We start from the raw sequence: 19,443 nt of genomic DNA, 5'->3' as shown, positions 1-19,443 counted from the left end.
ACCTGTCAGCAAAAATTAATCAAGGAGCATATTTTGTAAAATAGGAATTAATCCACTGAATATATAGAACTGTGTCCTATTCTGGGCTCCCCACAATGGAGACATGGACTGAGTCAACCCAAGGGACTTGATAGTAAAGGGACTGAAACCTCTCCTGTAGGAGGAGAAGCTGAGAGAGCTGGGACTGTTCAGCCTGGAGGAGAGAAGGTTCAGGGGAATCTTATCCATGTATATAAATACCCAGCTGCAGGCTTTTCTAAGTAGTATTCAGTGACAGGACAAAATGTAGGGGGCACAGACTGAAATCCAATTTAAACATAAAAAATACATTAAAACACAAAAAGATCTCTTTTATTGTGAGGGGTTGCCCAGCGATGTTGGGCAGCCTTTGTCACTGGGGTTATTCAAAACCCAAACAGATACAGCCCTGAGCAGCCTTCGCTAACCGACCCTACTCTGATCTAAGTAACCTCCAGAGGTCCCTTCCAGCCATAACTATGATTCAAGATTGCTTTTAATCAGGAAGCATTACTCCACCTTGAATGACATTGGTGAGAGGTTCTGTTAGATATTTAAAAATCTTTGGGATCTGTTCCGTAAGGATTTGAACTTCTATATGAAAGTTGTTTGTTGTAATGGCAATGTCTTTTTCTAATGCTGCTTGAAAATTTGCAGGGATTGTTAATTTCATCTGCACCTTTTGTTTTGCCCCTCAGGAACGTTTCTTCTCGCCAAGATTTCGTCGTCGACTTCATGCTGTCCTAGCATCTGTTAGCACTTCAATGCTGATTTTATCAAATCTAATATTTCTTGGAGGAAATCAAGTTGGAAAAATCTACTGGAACAGGATCTTTATGGAAGGCAAGTTTATTTTTACATGCTTTCTAGATAACAGAATGTTCCAAATCCTACCTTGGGTGGGCTGAGCCAGGTTTTTCTCTCAGTGCACTAACTGGGAGTTAATTTTTTTCTGGTCAAAACTATCAAAAATCTGAGAAAATTTAAATAACTCTGCAGGCTGCATGACTACAAAGAAACATTGCCTTTCTCCCATTCAAATCTAGAAGGAGGGCTGTCAGGGATCTCTGTCAAGTGAAATCACTGAAGATGAAATAATAAATGTGTGACAAGTTACCAAGCTGAATTTTTTCCCCACTCTGCATTTCACACACAGCAGTAAGAATATATGCACTAAAACCAACCCCATAGATTCTGTGGACAGTTCGTGGGTAAGATCTGCATAATACAGCATAATTGAGCAATTTTTTTTAATTTTTTTTTTTATTTTATTTTTTTATTTTTTTTTAGTGAATGTGATTTCAGGTTGAGGACCTGCTGACTATTGAGGACAAGTGTGGGGACAGGGGAACTTAGGTGACAGTATCAGCCTGTGGTGAGGCTGAATAAGCAGTATGGGATGCTGTGCTCTGAGCTGACTCAGGAGAGACAAGTGAAGCTTTAATTTTTTTTGCCAGAGGTCAGTGTCAGTAGGACCACTTTTCTTTTTAGGTTCTTACTGCTGCCAGTCAAATTATGATCTTGTAGAGGAATATTTCTTCCTCTTGAGGGAAGTACTTACAGGCTTCTGAGCCTAGAAGTGCTCTCTTAAAAAGACCACCACTGTCTATTGCAGTGTTTTCTCCTCTTCAATGGCTTAAAAATCAGCTCTGGAGCTCCAAGATCCTACTTAAGCATCCCAAAATAGTGAAAATCTTAAAGAGTAAGTTATGTACATGAGTGGAGCAATATATCTTCTGAACTAAAGAAGAAAAGAAAACATTCAAATAGCTTGAAGAAAGGAACATTTTTAGCATGAAATCTAGTGAAGCTTTTTGCTAATGCTGGGCAGGAAAGAAGGAGTACTAGTTTTTGCTCTTTAAAGCATAAAATACTTGTTTTCTGTTATTTTGAAAGGCTTTGTTTTCTCTTAAATTGTTTCCTTCCAGTTAGTTGGCCAATAGTAGAAAATAAGCTTAGAGAAAAGGTTGAAAGTAAATTTAGACATCTCTTCTTATTTATTAAAAAAAAAAGGACTAGTGAAGTTTTCTATCTCAGGCTTATAGCTCCATACAAATCATTTCCATAACGCAGTCTATATATTATATGAGAATATATATCAAGAAAGTATGCCTTCCTTGTTAGAAGGGTTAGCAGTTCTGCTGGGGTTTGCAACTGATGAACGACAATGGTTTATCAAATATAACAATATTTAATTAAACCAGAATCAATTATTGATTGTTTTTCTAGATTTGTTTTTTTTCTTTGGTGGGGTAGAGAGGTAGTTCTTTGATCTATTCCTCCCACACTTGAATACATAGAGTTACTTAAGGATTAGGTACTAGTCATCTAAGACAGGAATAGGAAATTAGTTTTGTCGTATGCATCTTTGTTTCCATGATGTTTTAATTAAATGAGCTTTATTTTTAGAACATGGAAGCTTTTGCTTAGTGCAGCTCATGCTCCACTCGTAAAAATCTTGGTGTTTAGCTTTGTGAGCTTTATATGCATGTACTATTTGGTCATTCAGATCAAAAGGGGTTTGGGCAGCAGGCCAAGGAAGGGGATTCTGCCTCTCTGCTCCCCTCTGGTTAGACCCCTCCTGCAGTGCTGTGTCCAGCTCTGGGGTCCGCAGCACAGGAAGGACACGGACCTGTTGAAGCAGGTCCACGAAAATGAGCAGAAGAATGGAGAACCTCTCCTATGAGGAAAGGCTGAGAGAGTTGGGATTGTTCAGCCTGGAGAAGAGAAGGCTTTGGGACGACCTAACTGTGGCCTTCCGGTACCTGAAGGGAGCCTATAGGAAAGATGGAAGGGGACTTTTTACAAGAGCCTGTAGAGACAGAACGAGGGGGAATGGCTTCAAACTGAAAGAGGGTAAGTTTGGATTAGATACTAGGAAGAAATTCTTCCCTGTAAGGGTGAGGAGGCACTGGAACAGATTGTCCAGAGAATCAGTGGATGCCCCATCCGTGGAAGCATGCATAGTCAGGCTCTGAGCAACATGGTCTACTGGGAGGAGTCCCTGCCCATGGCAGTGGGGAGTAACCAGATGTTCTTTAAGGAACCTTCCAGCCCAAGCCATTCAATGATTCTATGGCTGAAGGCCAGTCAAATCCAGAAGGACCATGCAAAACTTGGTCTTTGGTTTCAACTAAATTTGAGTGCTGTTCTGTAAAAGAGACAACAAAAATCTACATTTGGAGTGTGCAATGCTAAAAGCGAAAGTTAAATAAATTTGTTTGTAGTCTACACTGTTCTGGTGAATCCAATCCATCAATATTTACAGACCAAACTAAACACTGCAAATACATACTCTGATTATTCCTTTGTCAGCCCAAGAACAGATGAGATGATCTAGCTACTTGACTTAATCTCAAGCTTTTGTCTTCACCTTTATAAAAAATTCAGTGGGGACATGCTTATCTTGTTAGAACTAAGGGTGGTGGTGGCTGGGTGTTCTGTGAGGCAGGAGGGCATTTGTTTGGGTTTTTATCTTTATACTTCATTTCTGGCGTGATGCAAGCAATATAAAGTTCCCAAGAATGAAGATTTTCTTTTGTGCATTATGATTCTGGAGAGCTTTGATTAGAACAGATGTTGACATTCTGTCATTGTCTTGTGGAGAATAGCCTAGAAATCTGGCAAAGGACCCCCAGAGCTCTTTTGTACATAATACCCAAGTCTGTGTCCTTTCACTTGGTAGAAAAAATAATGTTACAATGTCCAGTATGTTACTGACATCTGCTCAATATATATCTAGTTGCTTTGAGTCAATAATTGATAGCTTTGGGACATGAAGGAAGAAGATATTCTGCGAATTTCAGGTTAACATATTAGAAATAATATTCTCTATTTAAAAGTTTTTAGATCTCTTTGAAATTTGGCTTGGTTTAGGAAACCTAAGCAGGGTTTTGCACCACTCTAAAGCCAGAGAGTAGACATTTGCATTGGGAGGACATCTCTACATTCTCAGGAACCTGCCAGCAGGACTTGGAATTGGTTGACTGAGGTGGCAAAAGGCTCTGCAGCACTAGTGTGGCATGAAATTCCTCTGAGGTCAGGAATAGAGATGTGGAAACAAAACTGACCACCTGTGCCCTATCAGCTGCAAAGAGTAGTCAGTTCCTTACCTTTGTTCAAATCCCACAGAATTATGTCTACAAAGGTCTGTACATGTACAGGTAGGAAAAAAATCGGGGTACAGATATGTGCTTCACAGTTTGTAATTGGCTTGTGAATGTAATTGACATATGTAGATCACTAATAAAATTAGTCAAGAACATATATGCTGAGCTCCAGCAATAAAATGCATCTCAGAGCAGAAATCTGATCTGCAGCTTTAGGTGCAACCTAAGATGTTGTGTGTGACATATTCAGGTCTGGCAAGTATTGTAAGGCCCTAAATGCCTAACCTACAGCACCTCATAGTCAGAAATTTGCAGTTCTATTTGATAATACTGAAAAACAGTGTTTGAAGAGCAGCTTCCTGCTAGCGTGTGTGTGACAGTGATGCAAATTTAAACCAACAAGCTCATAAAAGAAAGTTTTTCTAAAGCTTAAGATGTATGAAATGTACTTCTAGTTTTGCTCTTTGGTTACTGAAGAGGATCTACTCTATTCTTTTGCAAAGACTGAGTATTGTAAAAAATCTCTACAGTTTTTGGACAGTGGGGAAGGAAAGATATGGATATGAAAGCTCTTAAATGTCAGGGCCAGCACAGTCAGTTCAAGGAGAACCACACAAGTGGGATACCTTTGTTATCAAAGCTTTGTGAATTGCATTTTAGGAACGGGATTTAGATGAAGTTTCCTGGGATTCTTATTTGACTGATACTTGAACTGTTTTGAAGTGCTTTGGCAGTGCTTTCCCCAGCTCCCATACCACAAACAAGGGAAGTTGATATCTGAACATGTGTTTTTTAGTATTTATTTTCTTTCCTCTTGTGAAAAAACGGATTGAATTTACCTGGCTTTAAAAATATTTTTGTGCATTATTAAAATCACTGGTGTCAAAATTATGAGAGCAGAGGTCTGTGTGTCTTATGAGTATTTGTTCTTAATTTTGCTCTCAAAATTCTCTCTGCTTTTTCTGTTTAGACCAGCCTTAGTGCTTGTTTCTAAAATGTAAATTAGCCCTGTTATTTGCACAGAAAAAAGTTCCTATTGCAAGCATTTACTTTGATCTTTCTTTAGTAAGAATTTTCCCATGAGGGACAATGTCACAAATGTCTAATAAGAAAGTATCTTCTATGTAACAAACCATTTTTAATCCTCTATTCTCTGTAATTAATTAATTCTTCCCTTCAAAATAGGATGGTACAACAAGAAGGGTTCTCTTTGAAAGGGCTCACTCCTGCAACCAGCACTGTGCAGTGCTTTTGGTTAAGAGACTGAAATATTTTATCAAGCATGGACGAAGGCATTAGACTGGGAGGGGACACAAGTGTGTTGGGTGATAAAAGTCTAAAATTCTTCCTGATCTTTTTCTGGTTTGCAAGGAACAGAGTCCAGATCAATGAGGAAAGCACACGGTGCATTTCAGGTGTATTTTACTTTGAACAGCTGTCTGAAAGTTGGACAGCTGTGATTTAACTTAACTGTAAACCAGTACTTTAGCTATCCAATTTACCTTGCCAAATTGTGAGGAGTGCCTCTCTGGAGGGCAGTTCAGCCCATGTGCTTCTGTCTTCACATGGGATGAGATGCACTGTCACTCTTCACTGCGTTCAGGTGCATTTTGTACAGCCTAGTTTAGATTAGATTGGACACCCAGCCTTTGAGAAGGTGTCCTTTAGTAGGCATCCACCAAGGAGTGAATTTCACCCTCAGTTAGAAATGATTTGCTGCAGGGGTACAGGATGGCTGGCTGGGCAGAAGTCCTGCAATGAAGGATGTCTGATTGCTCTACCAGATTGTGAACTCTGTGCATCAACAGTATTGTACCAGCTACAGCAAAAATAGACCTTGTGCAAAGATGCATTGACAGCAGTGCAAAATGCGTAAGTTGACCTCTTCTCCTACATGATGTTCTGAAGGCTAAAGTTAAAATATGTGCACTTTTGGTTAGTGCAGTTTAAAAAAGCAGTAAAGTGACAATTAAGGTGAAGGAAATACAATAACGCAATTGGGAGTCTAGAGCTGTGATCCTGAATAAATGATATTGTTATGTTTTGAGAGAAAAGAATTGAGGGGACATATGGATTCATAAAAGTTTCTGCAAATTAAATTTTACCAAGATATTCTGATCACAAGTGGGATCAGGAGAAGGGACAAGACCCTGTAAAATGTAGCAAGGAGTTGCACTTCAGTGATCCTTGTGGTCCCTTCCAGTTCCAGCTGTGGATATTCTATGATTCTATGACATTACCTAGGTGAACTATTGGATTGCCAACTTCAGAGGATAGTCTCCAGGTAGACAAAAATCTGTCAAGCAATGTAGAAAATACTGACTTCATCATGATGTGGGAGTAATCGCTAAATGGCCTCCAGACCCATTCCAAGCCCTATTTTCATTAGGCAGTTCATCAGCAACTAGAGATGTTTAAAGCAAAACTAAAATTTATTTCTCCATGTCTAATATTTGTTCACTAATTGAAGATGGTGATGCCTTTATTTTGCCTCCAGTTTTACCCTTTTGGCTTGCTTTCAAGCGAAATCAGGTCCTATGCTAATCGGAATTCAGATAATTGGTTAATTTATAGGGAAAAGGAAAGATATTCTCATTAGCACCTTACCTACCTTATATAGGCAGAAAGCCTTTGGATTTCTTTCCAGCTGTGCATCACAGCAATCTCACATAGTGTTTCACAGGGCTTCTTAGGCACTGATTTTCAAGTGGGAATTTCCACAGCCATGACATACAAGATTCAGAGGTATGAGTGAAACAAAGAGTTTTGTGTAACACACTTGATGTAACATGCCTAAATGTGGGTTTTTCGGCTTACTTTGGCAGTAACAGTAGACCATTTTCTTATGATATTTAAACAAAATTATGCCAATTGTATAATTACACAGTATCACAGGACTGAAGATTATTCTAACAATCTATATCTGTTTTATTTTATGTAAATCACTTACTGCAGGAGTTGAGAATTGCAGTGGTATCAGCATCTTTCAAGGCATTGTCCTGAACTACCGTTGCCTTTAGAACCTTTGCCCTTGGTTGTGAAGACTGTGAAATTAGGTTGTTGCTCTACAAAAACTCATTTGTGTATTAGTAGTAGAGATGCCTAAGTTCAACAACTAAATAATTCTAAAACTATGAGTTACTTATTGTGCAGCTCCACAGCTGTGTGAGATGTCAATAACAAAAAGAGATGAGAGATTTCTGTATTGGTAGTTTTGTGTTCTAGTCTGGCTCATGCGAGATCATGTCTTCCCATCAGATAAGTTGTTGATTCTCTGCCTCGTTTGCTGCAGTAAGGAGTGTAGGTAGAAGGCCTCAGGATAATCAGTTCATACAACCACATCCTTCAGAAACTGAGTACTGCCAGTTAGATTAGGTCATAGCTTTAGCACATTTTAAGGGCTGAGGGAAGAGGTGGAGCAAAGTAGTTCTCATTATTCAGCAGGGGTTAGTTGGACGTTTTAGCTCTGAGGTCTTACCAGGTAATATACAACATCTTGGGAACCATATTGCGCATAACAACTTCTGAAATGAGTTGCAATGATACATGTAATTATCTAGCTATAAAGGGGTTTAAAGGTGCAGGAGGAACGAAATCATGCAGCAAAGGAACTCAAAGGAATCCAGAAAACCTGCCAGCTGAAGCATCCCTGTGAGTGTGTGATACTTCACTGTCTATTCTATGCATCTCTTGCAAGGTCTTTGCTCAAATTTCTTTGCAACTGAAAGAAAAAGGAGGGCTGCTTCCATGGCTGGCAGTTCAGAGTTTCAGATGGCCCTTGTTTTGGTTTGGAAAATTCTGTTGTAGAGTAGCTGGCATATGGTCTTCCAGTATTCTTGTTCCTCCAGATTTTCACTTTCACTGAGAAATCTCACTTGCTGCTGTTATGCAGAAACTTACTTAGGGTCATTTTTTTCCAAAAATACGTTTATGAACATTATATTGATGAATTGCATAATTTAGAGAAATATTGCATAGTGGCAGAAGTATTACTGAAGAGGTCACATTTTTCTAAGTGATTCATTCTTCTTCATGCACAAAGGAGACTTCTTTTCACAATCATTTATTGACCTTGCTTAGTGGGTGCAGTTCATTGGGATGTGGACTGGCAAAATACCAAGAAAAATTAATTTTGGTTTGCAGAAATAAGGAGGCAGTATTTGGGGCTTTTTTCCCTGTACCTCCCAAAGGATGACAGGTGTATAAAAGCAAATATTCACATATTTTGGGGGACATTTTCTTCAGAGTTGAAACAGTAAATAAAGTGTGTTCTGCCATGTTCTGTTGAATCATGTTGGTTTGAGTCTCTGTTCTCTGTGTAAATTGTTGGAGAATTGCTTATGTTTTAATTCAACTCTTGCTGTTTAATCTCAATAGTTTGCCGTTTGTCTTTGTCTTTAGATTCTTAGGACCTCATCCTGCAACCAAAGTAATGCAGAAAGGTCTTTCTATCTAGAAAGTGCCAGAACATGTGCAGACATATCTGCTGGGATCAATATGATTCCAAGGTCAGAATCAGTCACAAAGAACCTATATTTCATATATCTTAATAAAGCCTTTATTTTACATAGTGCATGGACAAGTAAAAAAAATGCAGGGCAGTCCACACTGTGACTGCACATAGAGTTCACTGTTGTCTATTGTGCTGCATCTGACTTACAGAACAAAATAAACTACTTTGCACACCGAAAATGGGGAGTTGTTCCTACATCATGCTGCCTTCTTGTCAATTTTCAGATCTTTCATAAAAATACAAGTTTACTACTTTGTGAGCTTTCCTGATCACAGACAAAATGCCCCCAGATTTTCAATTACTTTGGCAAGGTTCATAGAACCTTTTTTAAATTGCTGTGAGGTTGCTAGTGAAGTACAGTATGGTATGAGCAATTGTTGTGGTAGGTTGACCAAGTCCATCTTAGAGATGTAACCTTGCTGGCAGCAACATTCTTAGTCAGGAAGCTGGAATGAGTGATGCCACCAAACACACTTGTTCTGCTGGTGTGGCATGTCAGCACGTGTTGTTTTAGCATAGTCTTTCAGAGGCTGAAGCAGTTTGAATGCGTGGACTCATTATGCCTTAAACATAGCACGGACATTAAAAGAACAAAACTAATTTTTGTGTCAAAAAACTTGAAATTGCCATGACCTCATGACTGCTCGTTACAGGGTAATTCACCTTTGCCTTCTCATTCCCCTGTATTTTTGCCATACACAGCAAAAGCCTCACAGTGGCCCAAAGTAACATAGATGGGTATAGAGTACTTGAAGTGTTGTTTTATTGGTCACTGTGCTTATTGGGAAATTTATACATAAATGAACTAATGAATATAGTGGCATGTATCTCTTAGTAAGAGACAGTATTTCACTGACATGCACAACAATCAAGAAAAGTTTTCTGAGGAATGATGTAATCTCTTTCTTTTTCTGTATTCAGAAATTTCCAGGAGTTCTTGTAGGTGCTATTTCTTTCTTGTCATTGACCCCTGTTTCTTTGTCCATCAGCCTCTTTCGTCTTCAGGTTTGAACTAGCCCTGACTTGCACCTTTTTTTTCAAATGTTTTTTGAGAGATGAGTTCCCATGCCCAGAAAGCAACACCAGCTGTATTTAGCTTTGCAAGCATTGAGACTGTCATTACAACTTTCTAAGCTGTTTATTTCCTGGAAAAGTAATGTTAAAACAGCATTGTGGTATTCCACAATTACTGCTACTTGGAGCCTGCTAGATCAAATTTTCTCAATTTATAGCAAAAAGGCACTTTTTTTTTGGCCACAAATGCCAGCCCTGCATATAAGCTTGAGATTGAGAATTCTAGCAGTGCTCATTCTGGTTCGTGCACCTCTACCAGTGAAGTCAGAGGTGATAGCAATCTTCTTGTAAAGATGCATGGGCCACAGAGGAGGCGGATCCTTTTCTAAAACTAGTGTTCCCTGTGCACAGGCATGAAAAGCAATTAAGAGCTTTTTTCTCACTGAGGAAGGCTGAGAGGATTTTTACTACACTGTAGTACAGTTCTGCTGCATTTTTATACTAATGCTGTTATGCCTATAATTTCATTCTAGATTCACAAGCAAAAATTGTTGTCTCAGACTACTTTAGCATCTTTCCTTTTTAATCTCTGAATGAATTTATTTCAACCATCTTTATATAGCTGCTGCTTTAAAGAAAAGAGAAGCTAGAAGTGCAAGAACCCAGAAAAGAATGAGTTGTTTCGGTCGTGTCTTGACTCTTGGGTTTTGGGAGAGGGTTTGTTTAGTGTTTGTTTGGGGTTTTTTAAGAGTGAGAGAATAAAGTCTTGTATGGGTGTTTAATAAAATTTATAGACTTACACCCTTGTAAGTGCTGACAGTTCTGTAAAATGACTTCTACCTCATGTCATTCCATTTACTACTACATCATATGCTGGGACAGGTTTTCTTAAGGCACTTTGCACCAGCCAACAGAGACCTGAAACTCTGCAGAGCTGGGTTTTAAGTTCATGCTGACAGTGGAATGTAGCAGACTTTATGTGGACCTTATCAAACCTTGTGAGAAACAGCACCATATGGTGGAACAAACATCTCTGCTGTCCCAAAGGAAGCACTATAAGGCAGAAATGTGTCTCCTCCCTAAACAGTTGCATTTTTTTCCTCAATGCTACACCAGTCACTGATAATCTTGCTGTTTAGTGTAGTACCTGTAAAGGATGGATAAGCAGGGAAGCATGTGGCTCTACTATGTTTTTTAATCTGTTTGGGCACTGTCTTCCCCTGAGAAAATGGAGAAATATCTGTTGTCTCCTAAAACCTTGGTTCTGTCTCCTGCAGAAGCTGCACCCCTGGGATACCATGCTCTCCAGTGCTATCATGGGGGTGACTTGTGATGACCATTTGAATACATGAAGTGCATGTTTTGGGTCTACCTAAGGTCTGTTGGATTAGATAGAATTAGAGTACTAAATGGAACAGTTCCCAGAATTGACTTACTAATGCTAGAAGTATTAAAATTTTATGTTAGTGCATGTACACCCATCCTTGAGTAACAAAATATACCTGAGATAGTAGGCTAAATAATTGCAAGAAATATTAATGCCTTAAAGCCAGCTGTAAAGTCAGAGATCATCATAAGCATTCTCAGTTATTGTTACAAATTACTTTTGATGCTTACAGTTCATTCTGTAGTGAAGTAATTATAATTTTCAGAGTAGAGAAATTCCTCAAGAATGTTTCTTCCAAGAAAGTAGTGGATTTCAAATACTAGGGTAGTTTTTATTTAAAACACTGTCTTCCATTTTATCTTTCTCATTTCTTACTTATTACTTCTAAATTTCCTGATCTAAGGCAAGCATGTACTGAAGCCCAGTAGTGACCTGTTGGTTTGTGGCTGCCTTTGTAGGTGTTGCATTTTCACTGTTGGTAGGTTAGCTTGAAAGCCTGTTACAAATGTCTTGACTGTCCATGCTTTAACAAGATCGGTTGTATTTCTGACAGTTGTTGAGATACCCGACAGAGATTTTCCACAAATCTCTGTCAAGGTGCCAAACCTGTGTATTCCTGTCCATTCTGTGGGTGAGCAATAAACAGTGTGAGTCACTTGAAGCTACAGAGCAGCACGCCTGTGTTTAGGCATCTTAAGCAGAAAACATGCTCTGTGGTTAATAACTGATTCATAATTGATTTTTCTTTTAAACCTACTTCCTTATTTTTGCAGCTTGCATCAAAAACTGGTAAATAACATGGTAAGATTTTATGTTGTTAGTATCCATCCTCCTAGCCATGTAAGAACATTGGGCTATTGATTTTTATTCCTTCTACCCTCTTTCATGTGGTTTTTATTAGACCCACAGCTAAGCCCTCTATCAAATAGAATAATCCATCTGCAAATTCTAACTTAGGCTTTAAAACAATCCTTGGAGAAGAGTGACTTCTGTATTATACTAAAGTATCCATAAATTCTGCCAGTGGTGGGTTTTTTATGTCTGAATAAAGATTCATCTTGCATCTAGATTGAACAAAATCTCAAATCCTTGTACTTGTGTGTAGTGTTGTTGTTGAAGAGGGGTTTTTTTCTCTTCAAAAATAGTGAAGTGTTACTGAAGTAGTTGCATTGTTCAGAAGCGAAAACATCTTCTTCAGTAGTCCTTAACACTGAAAGAAAACTGTGGGTACACTGTTCCATTACTCTAATGCTCTGCCAGTCCCTGCGTCTATATTTATAGTGAATGTATTTTCTATTTAACAAGTAGTTTGCATGTAAATAGTTGAAAACCTGTTTATGAGAGAATCTTAATGTCCCAGTTGCTATTACCTTTGTTTAAAAATGGTTAAAACAGTGATCCTTTTTCTAGCATGTCTGTTGCACACAGCTTAGAATCTTACATGCACATATATATATGTATATCCCTTCACTGCTGTGTATAAAAACTACTTCAGTTACATTTTTACTGCAGCAAAAACGGAATGAAATCATTTATCTGCAGCATAATCTTTAAGACGGGCACTGTTCATCACAGCTGAACTCCAACTTGTGGATATCTTATTTTTCACCTAGCATTGAGACAGGTGACAATTTGTATATTTCTGGCCAAATGGCATGTTAAAATGTTTTAAGCACTGCCTACCTGTACCAATGTGGAAAATGAAATGCTGAAAACTCTAGAGAATTGCTAGTAGTCCGTACAGACTTTCACCTTAGCTTCAGTTCATATTTTTCCAGGTCAGGGGCACCTGACAGTTTGTTCCACCTGATAGTTTTTTCTGTGCCTCTGATATACAACTGGAAGAAGGGATTGGAGAAAGTTGCTGTTGATAACACAAACTCAGCAATATCATGGTGGGTCTGCAGACTTCTCTAGGAGTGGGATAAGCTTGGAGACTGAACTCCTGCTCTTGTCAGTAGTTTGATCACTTGAGACCACAGCAGCTTTCATAAAAGTTATGAAAAATGTCCAGAAAAATGTCCATCACAGCTATCTGGGTGGGCCAGGAGGAGAATTTACATGGGGATTTTGTATATTAGTTAGAGTAGCAAAAGCAATGTCACTCTAGCTTATTGTATTCCAACCCTTACTAAATATATCCTAGCAGAATGAGATTCCCTTTTCCATCATTTTCTTACCCAGAGTGTTACCATTTCATCAGAAGTAACAGGAGATCTGCATGACTAATACACGAAGTCAGCATGTAGAGCCAAAACAAGGATCACCAAGACCCTCAGGGTAAAACCATCACTGGAGCCCTGATGGAAAGCCATCAGTATCCTCCAGAATGCCTCTTAACATTATTTGACTCAAAATTCTTTGAGAGAAGACTGCTGTATTTAGTACCTTTTTGGTATCCACATGCCTAAAGCCCTCATAGTGCTCACTGAGGTGTGTAAACACTATTGTGAACAGTTTAACAGAATCTTCACAATGTGATTTGGCCAGTGTTGCATATTGAATTCGTGACACAAGTAGATGGAGAAATCAGGAGTCCTGGGTCCTATTCCTTAAATCCTTCCATGAATACTTAATGGGTGTAATTTGAGCTGTGTAATTAATATTTTGCAGCAAACCACCCATGTGATACACTGATAGTGGCTAACCTTTCCAGTCAAGAGGAGGAGTTTCATGCTAAACATGGAGAGTCTGTGTTCATTTTTCTTGGGTGAGCATTCAGAGAAACAAAGAAAGCAGTATTAGTTAGATGGGACTCATTCAAGTTTTAGAAGCAAGCTGTCACTAAAGGCTCTCAATGGTTTTTTTAGAAGTACAAATATTATTTTATCATCAGGTCAGACCAAGTTCTAGTACATTGTCACACTTGAAGGTCAGTATTCTTCTGGTACCAGGTATCATGGTACCTTCCAGAACCAGATGGTCCAGGCAGAAATGCATAAGGAATGGTCCAGGTCTGGAGAGTTCAGGACAGCAAAAGCTTTCCTTACAGTTAGAGCCATTGAAAATGAGATCAGTGAATGTGTTGCTGACAGTAACTGCAGTGGATGTCCTCATGCACAGGGCAGGATGTAAATGCTGGGCAGTACTTGGTGGTGTATGAGGTTACACCTCCCTGGAACAGCAGGATTTAATTTCCCTCGTGGAACTGAGAAAGAAGTCATTATTTCTTTATCTTACAAATATGTGTTGGGTCTCTGCACTCTTCTGCTGTTGACAAAGGTCTCAGATATTTTGGCTTAACTACAACTAAAGTGTGAGAACAACAAAAGACAAACACTAATTAGTATTCTATTGACTGCTGTTCTGAAGGAATGGAGCTGTATTCTCAGCTCCTCCTTAAGCTCCAATGGAGATTAAAAGAAAGCAGTGACTATGAGGGAGGACTGAAAAAAGAGAAATGGAAACAAGGCAGATCCAGCCAATTTCTCCACAATGCAAATTTATGCAAAATAAATCTTGAAGAGAGACCTACATTGAACTCATCTTTGTAGATTTCCACCGTGGCTTTTGCATAGGCTCTCACTCTTTGCTTGGAGAAAAGCTGTTGTTCAGTTCCTCTTACTGTGCTGGTTTGTGGAGCAGAAAGTCCCACTGCAAGGTAGCACAAGGAACATGGATGGCATATTGTGCAGGGCAAGATACCAGTGAGGATAGCAACTGGGTGCAAAATCACATTGTGTTGAATGAATAAGTTATACCTACTTAAATATGGAATGCAGACCAACATTTTTAATTTGTAAAAGTGAAGTTCAGATTCACATCTGCTTGTGGCTGCATTAGCTTGCGTGGCTGACACTGACACAACTGCTAGGATAGCTCCAGCAAGGTGCCTGATCTTGGCACTGGAGGGCAGCTCACACAAACTGTGGCATTACCAGCTTTTTTCCTGGCGTTTTTTGTTAAAGGGACTTAGTGATCAAAGTTCACATGCCCATTACAGCTGGAAACAGACAGGTTTGGTTTTTTTTTTGTCCAGGTTGTTTCTCTTTAAAGAAGTTGGATGGACAGGAGAGAAACAGCTTTCTGGACTCTCCAGTAATGAAGACCACTTTTTCCTTGGTGATAGAGGTTAGAACAGCTGTAAAGCTTTTTCACTTTCTGCTGAAATTTGGAACAAATTGCAACATCTGTCAGCAGGCTGAGGACTGCAAAATGCAATAGATTCTACCATAATTTAATGAAGTCCAGCTCAGGCCTAGGAGAGATGTAAAGTCCACTTACTCTGGCTGTGCTACCTCTGACCATTTGTTCTTTTAATTTATTTCTAAACCAAAATATACTCATTTATCATGTGCAAGATGACTTTTTCACTGCTAGTCCACCATTTTGATGAGGAACATCAGAAAGTATGGCACCTTTTAGATGCATTTCTCTTTCATTTACCTTAAAAAAAATACAAAACCCTTAGATGAAATCAAAAAGTCCTTGCCTTCAAACAGTGTCATCTGGAATAAAATCTAAACCATATTCAGTCATCTCAAATTTTTACAGACATCTATTGTCCTTGACAATGTTCCTTTTCATATGCTCCTTCCCTAATTCCCTGAACAAATAAACCAACCAACCAACTAGTGGGTTGAGGCTTTATTATTGTTATTATTAGCAGAGCTGACTCAAGAAAAACATACATGAATTTGACTTCATCAACACCTACATTTTACTGAAGTACCGCAAGGCATTAGTGAAACTCTGTGTTTAGCGGGCAATCTACTTGCAAGGCATGAAGGAGGCACATTGCCCTTATTTTGTTCTTTTGCTTGTATTTTAATCCTTTGAAATCCTTTTTCTAAGTCATTCCCAGGGAAGAATTAAAGGCTTGGGTACTTTGTGACTGCTTTTATTTTTGTAAATTCTTTGGTGGATTGCCCCTTTTGACAGTTTTGGATTTTACTTGTGGTTGTTGAAAGGTGTGAGGATTCATTCACTTTGGATTTTACTTGTGGTTGTTGAAAGGTGTCAGGATTCATTCACTCTGGGCTACAGGATGTGTGATGGGTGGTCCATCACTCTTGGCTGACTGCAGACTGACAGTAATAGTGCTCTGCAGTATCTGTCACAGATCTGTTTAAGAGATCCTGACTTTTGTGGGTCAGCCCCTCCCAGTCCCAATATCACCCTGGATATGTCTTTGATACAGAAAAATCAGGACAGTTTGAGGACCTTAAAGAGCAAACTGCCTGAAGAGACTGAGTAGCATACCAATGTTTAATGAAATTACTTATTTGGCACTACTGGCATTATTTTTTAGATAATGCGTTCAGGAGGAAGTAAATCAGTAATGGGATTTAAGAAGCACAAAAGGAGATTTCAGTATAATGAATTACATTCACAGGGGTGATACCAAATATCTATAGATATTACAGGGAGGATTTCTGTGTGAAGCACAAATAGCATACTCAGATTTTTAACTCTATTGAGCACTGGATTGGTGCAGTATCTGTTGAAGATGGCATTAGTTATTCGCATTACTTTCATCATTCACCCTGTTTCTGTTGGGAAGTGAGTAAGTTTCCCCACTGTGTAAGAAATAACAAGACTTCATAAGTCCTTTGATGGCTGCTTGAAGAAGCTGATAATGTTATAGTACTTGAAATTATAAATCTCATTTTTCACCAAATTTCCAGATTGTTCTATTGAATCGAACAGCACCGTTGTGAAATCTTCAAACTAGTGTTCCCACATGTTCAGTGGTGCTGCAGAATGTACTATTTATATTTCATTAAAAACCCTGTGATGTGATATGGCTCCAGTTGCAATGGGGTGATTTCAAAGTTTCCATTTTAAAAATTGAAATAGCTACCCGTGCAGAATTGATTTGAATACAACTGTCTTCCCATTGACAAATGGAGGAGGGGGAAATGCTTGCCTGATGTCATTTTACCATAGCCTAATTTCAGGTGAAGAAGACAAAGCAGATTTACTTTATGAGAGTAGTCCAGTGCTTGGTTTTGAAAAAGCTCTTGTGACAGTCCCAGAGCTTTTGTAAAGAGTGGCTGATTGAACCTTTTGGTTTACACTGCAGTTTAGGAACAGGTTTCGTTATGCCGTTGTTGGCATCAGTTTTACTGAGCTGGAGTAGGAGTGCTCACATGGTCATTACTGCTTTTGCTTAATTGAAAGGAACTGCAAACATACCTTTTCATTAGACCAATATTAATCTACAGTTTTGTTTAGGAAAAGGAACATTAATAGGCATTGAATATTAGCACTGATGTAACCATGATTCAAATAGATGTTTATAAACACCCAAAACCTTTAACTGAAATGGCTCTGCCATTTTTCATTTTACTTACCATAAAATGAGAGAAAGCTAATGAGGTAGCTACCACACACTAATGTATACACAGCAGATTTTCAGGGTTGATCAAGTGTCTGAAATTACCTGTGTGCTTGAATCAGGTAGAAGTTTCTCTTGAATATTGTCTGACAGATTTCTTTGTGCTCAAGTTTTCAAACAGAGGGAAGGAGTGTTAAAAAGCTAAAAGTGTTTCATGAGATGCCCTAGAGAAACCTTTTTACACATAACTTTGCTTGAATTTGGTATGCTGGAGTTGCTTTTTAAATTTTATTTGTTTTGTGTTTGGTTCAATTTTGGTAGCTGTAACCTCCTGCCTTAGCGGTGCCCTCTGTGTCTCATGGGGAGTAGTGGCCAAAGGTGAGTTCACTGGGCATCTTGATGTTTCCTGATAACTTATCTGAAATGTTATGGACATATTCCAGTATTTCATCTTTTTCCTTCATGACAGTGATTAGTTTTCTGGATTTATCTCCTAATTTGTCATGCTACCAATTTCTGTTTCTTAAAATAATCGTTCTGTTGCAATGCTTCTAATTTCAGTGATTATTACAGCTCATCTGTGTAGAAAAGTAGTGGCAAAATTCCAAACTAAGGAGTCCTCAATTTAAAGTGCCAGAGTTAGTACAGAATAGCATATTCCTGGTCAGTGTTACTGAGCAGAAAGCCTCTCCATTTTGGCCTCCAGATCGTAAATGTGCACTGCTTGCACTGCAGTCTGGCAACTGAGCTGTGGTTTCTTTTAATCTAGTTCTAATAGCATGGTATTTTTCCTTTGAAAAGGGTGGAGAAAGCAGCTTGCTGGAGACATGGCATAGATCTTTTTAGCCCAATAGGGAGTGGGCTAAAAACACCAAACACCCTGTAACACCAAAGGTGACACAAACCAGTTATGTCATAGATAGCCTACATGCTTCAGCAAGTGAAAAAATAGCTTGACAATGTTAAATGTGAGTGAGGGGTGGGTGAGTTAGAATTTCTGGGGGCTCTTGAGTGAATTCTACTAAAACCCATGTATTTTAAAGTATATTTCATTAGAAGTAGCCATCTTTACCACTTATAGGGCAAGTACATTTTTTTTGCAAAACAAGATTCTGACTTTTGGTGAAATATTGAAGAGGCCCTGCAGCTACACAAATCAATGCCCATGGTAATACAGTAGGTTGGTTTGGACTTAATATTTTTTCCCCCCTAGATTAAACAGTGTTAAAACCCTGTAAAAATCTGGGGTTTTTTTCCCCTGGCAACTCAAATTAAAATGCATAGATGAAACTGAATTAAAGCTGAAATAGAACTTGCGTTGAAGAACAAGGTTTCATTCCATAACTTAAAAGAAGCAGCACAGAAGAATCAGCCATGCAGTTTTGTGTAACAATGTGATTATTACTGTGTTAGATTGCTCCAGAATGTTGTATTAGCATCTGAATTTTGGAGTGCCTGTCGTTTATTTCCTTCAGTTAAGGGCAAAGTTTAAGAGGCAAAATTAGCTTTCCTGTTGCTCTTCTCACCATCCTGCTATTTGGTATAGTTTTGACCTACAACAACTTATTATAGTTCTTTAAGGACATTTAGGAATTCTTCTTCCGAATTTTGTTGTTTGCATTTCCCCCAGAATGTCAAGTATAACCTTGTGAGGATAGTTTGACATTTCTGCAGCTGCACTCCATCCCAGTATGTTTTGCTCATGACCAGATTTAGTAAATTTCCTATGTTCTTTATCCAGAAAGAGAATAGATTTACTGGACATAATTTGTTTGTTTTAAATCGTGGCTGCTTATCACTCTTACCTTTGTCATCACAGAGGTTGTTTGTAGTTTTTGTTATCTAAATATTTGTGGCATTCCTTTAGTAATTATACATGCCAGCATTTACAGCTGCTCTCCATTAAAATGAGCCTAACTGCTCTGCAGCTACTTTTTCATCATTTAAGAAAAATTGGCTCATGATTTGGAAGGGGGCTCAACTCATTTGGCATCCTAGCAAGTGTGTCGTGTAGCTCTTTTGATACTCCGGAGTGTCAGTGGAGAACGTTCGGTTTGTTAGCAAGGATATGCCTGTTTGGATGACAGGCTGGATCAAGCAGACAAAGGAGGGCTGTGTTTCC

General features: G+C 38.7%; 1 protein-coding gene across 3 annotated transcripts in view; it reads left to right on the top strand.

Moving 5' to 3' along the window:
- Window positions 1-19,443, top strand: part of HHAT (hedgehog acyltransferase) — a 148,086-nt gene that overhangs the window by 89,446 nt on the left and 39,197 nt on the right. For all 3 annotated transcript variants that reach the window (XM_066178350.1, XM_066178352.1, XM_066178351.1), the window contains one exon: window positions 717-861. In XM_066178350.1, coding sequence (XP_066034447.1) covers window positions 717-861 — 145 coding nt within the window. The remainder of the gene's footprint in view (window positions 1-716; window positions 862-19,443) is intronic.

The sequence above is a fragment of the Chamaea fasciata genome, unplaced genomic scaffold, assembly GCF_029207755.1.
Source record: "Chamaea fasciata isolate MVZ Bird 193981 ecotype frontalis unplaced genomic scaffold, bChaFas1.0.hap1 SCAF_3, whole genome shotgun sequence".
Taxonomy (NCBI): Eukaryota; Metazoa; Chordata; class Aves; order Passeriformes; family Sylviidae; genus Chamaea; species Chamaea fasciata.
This window is presented reverse-complemented; position numbering and strand designations above follow the sequence as displayed.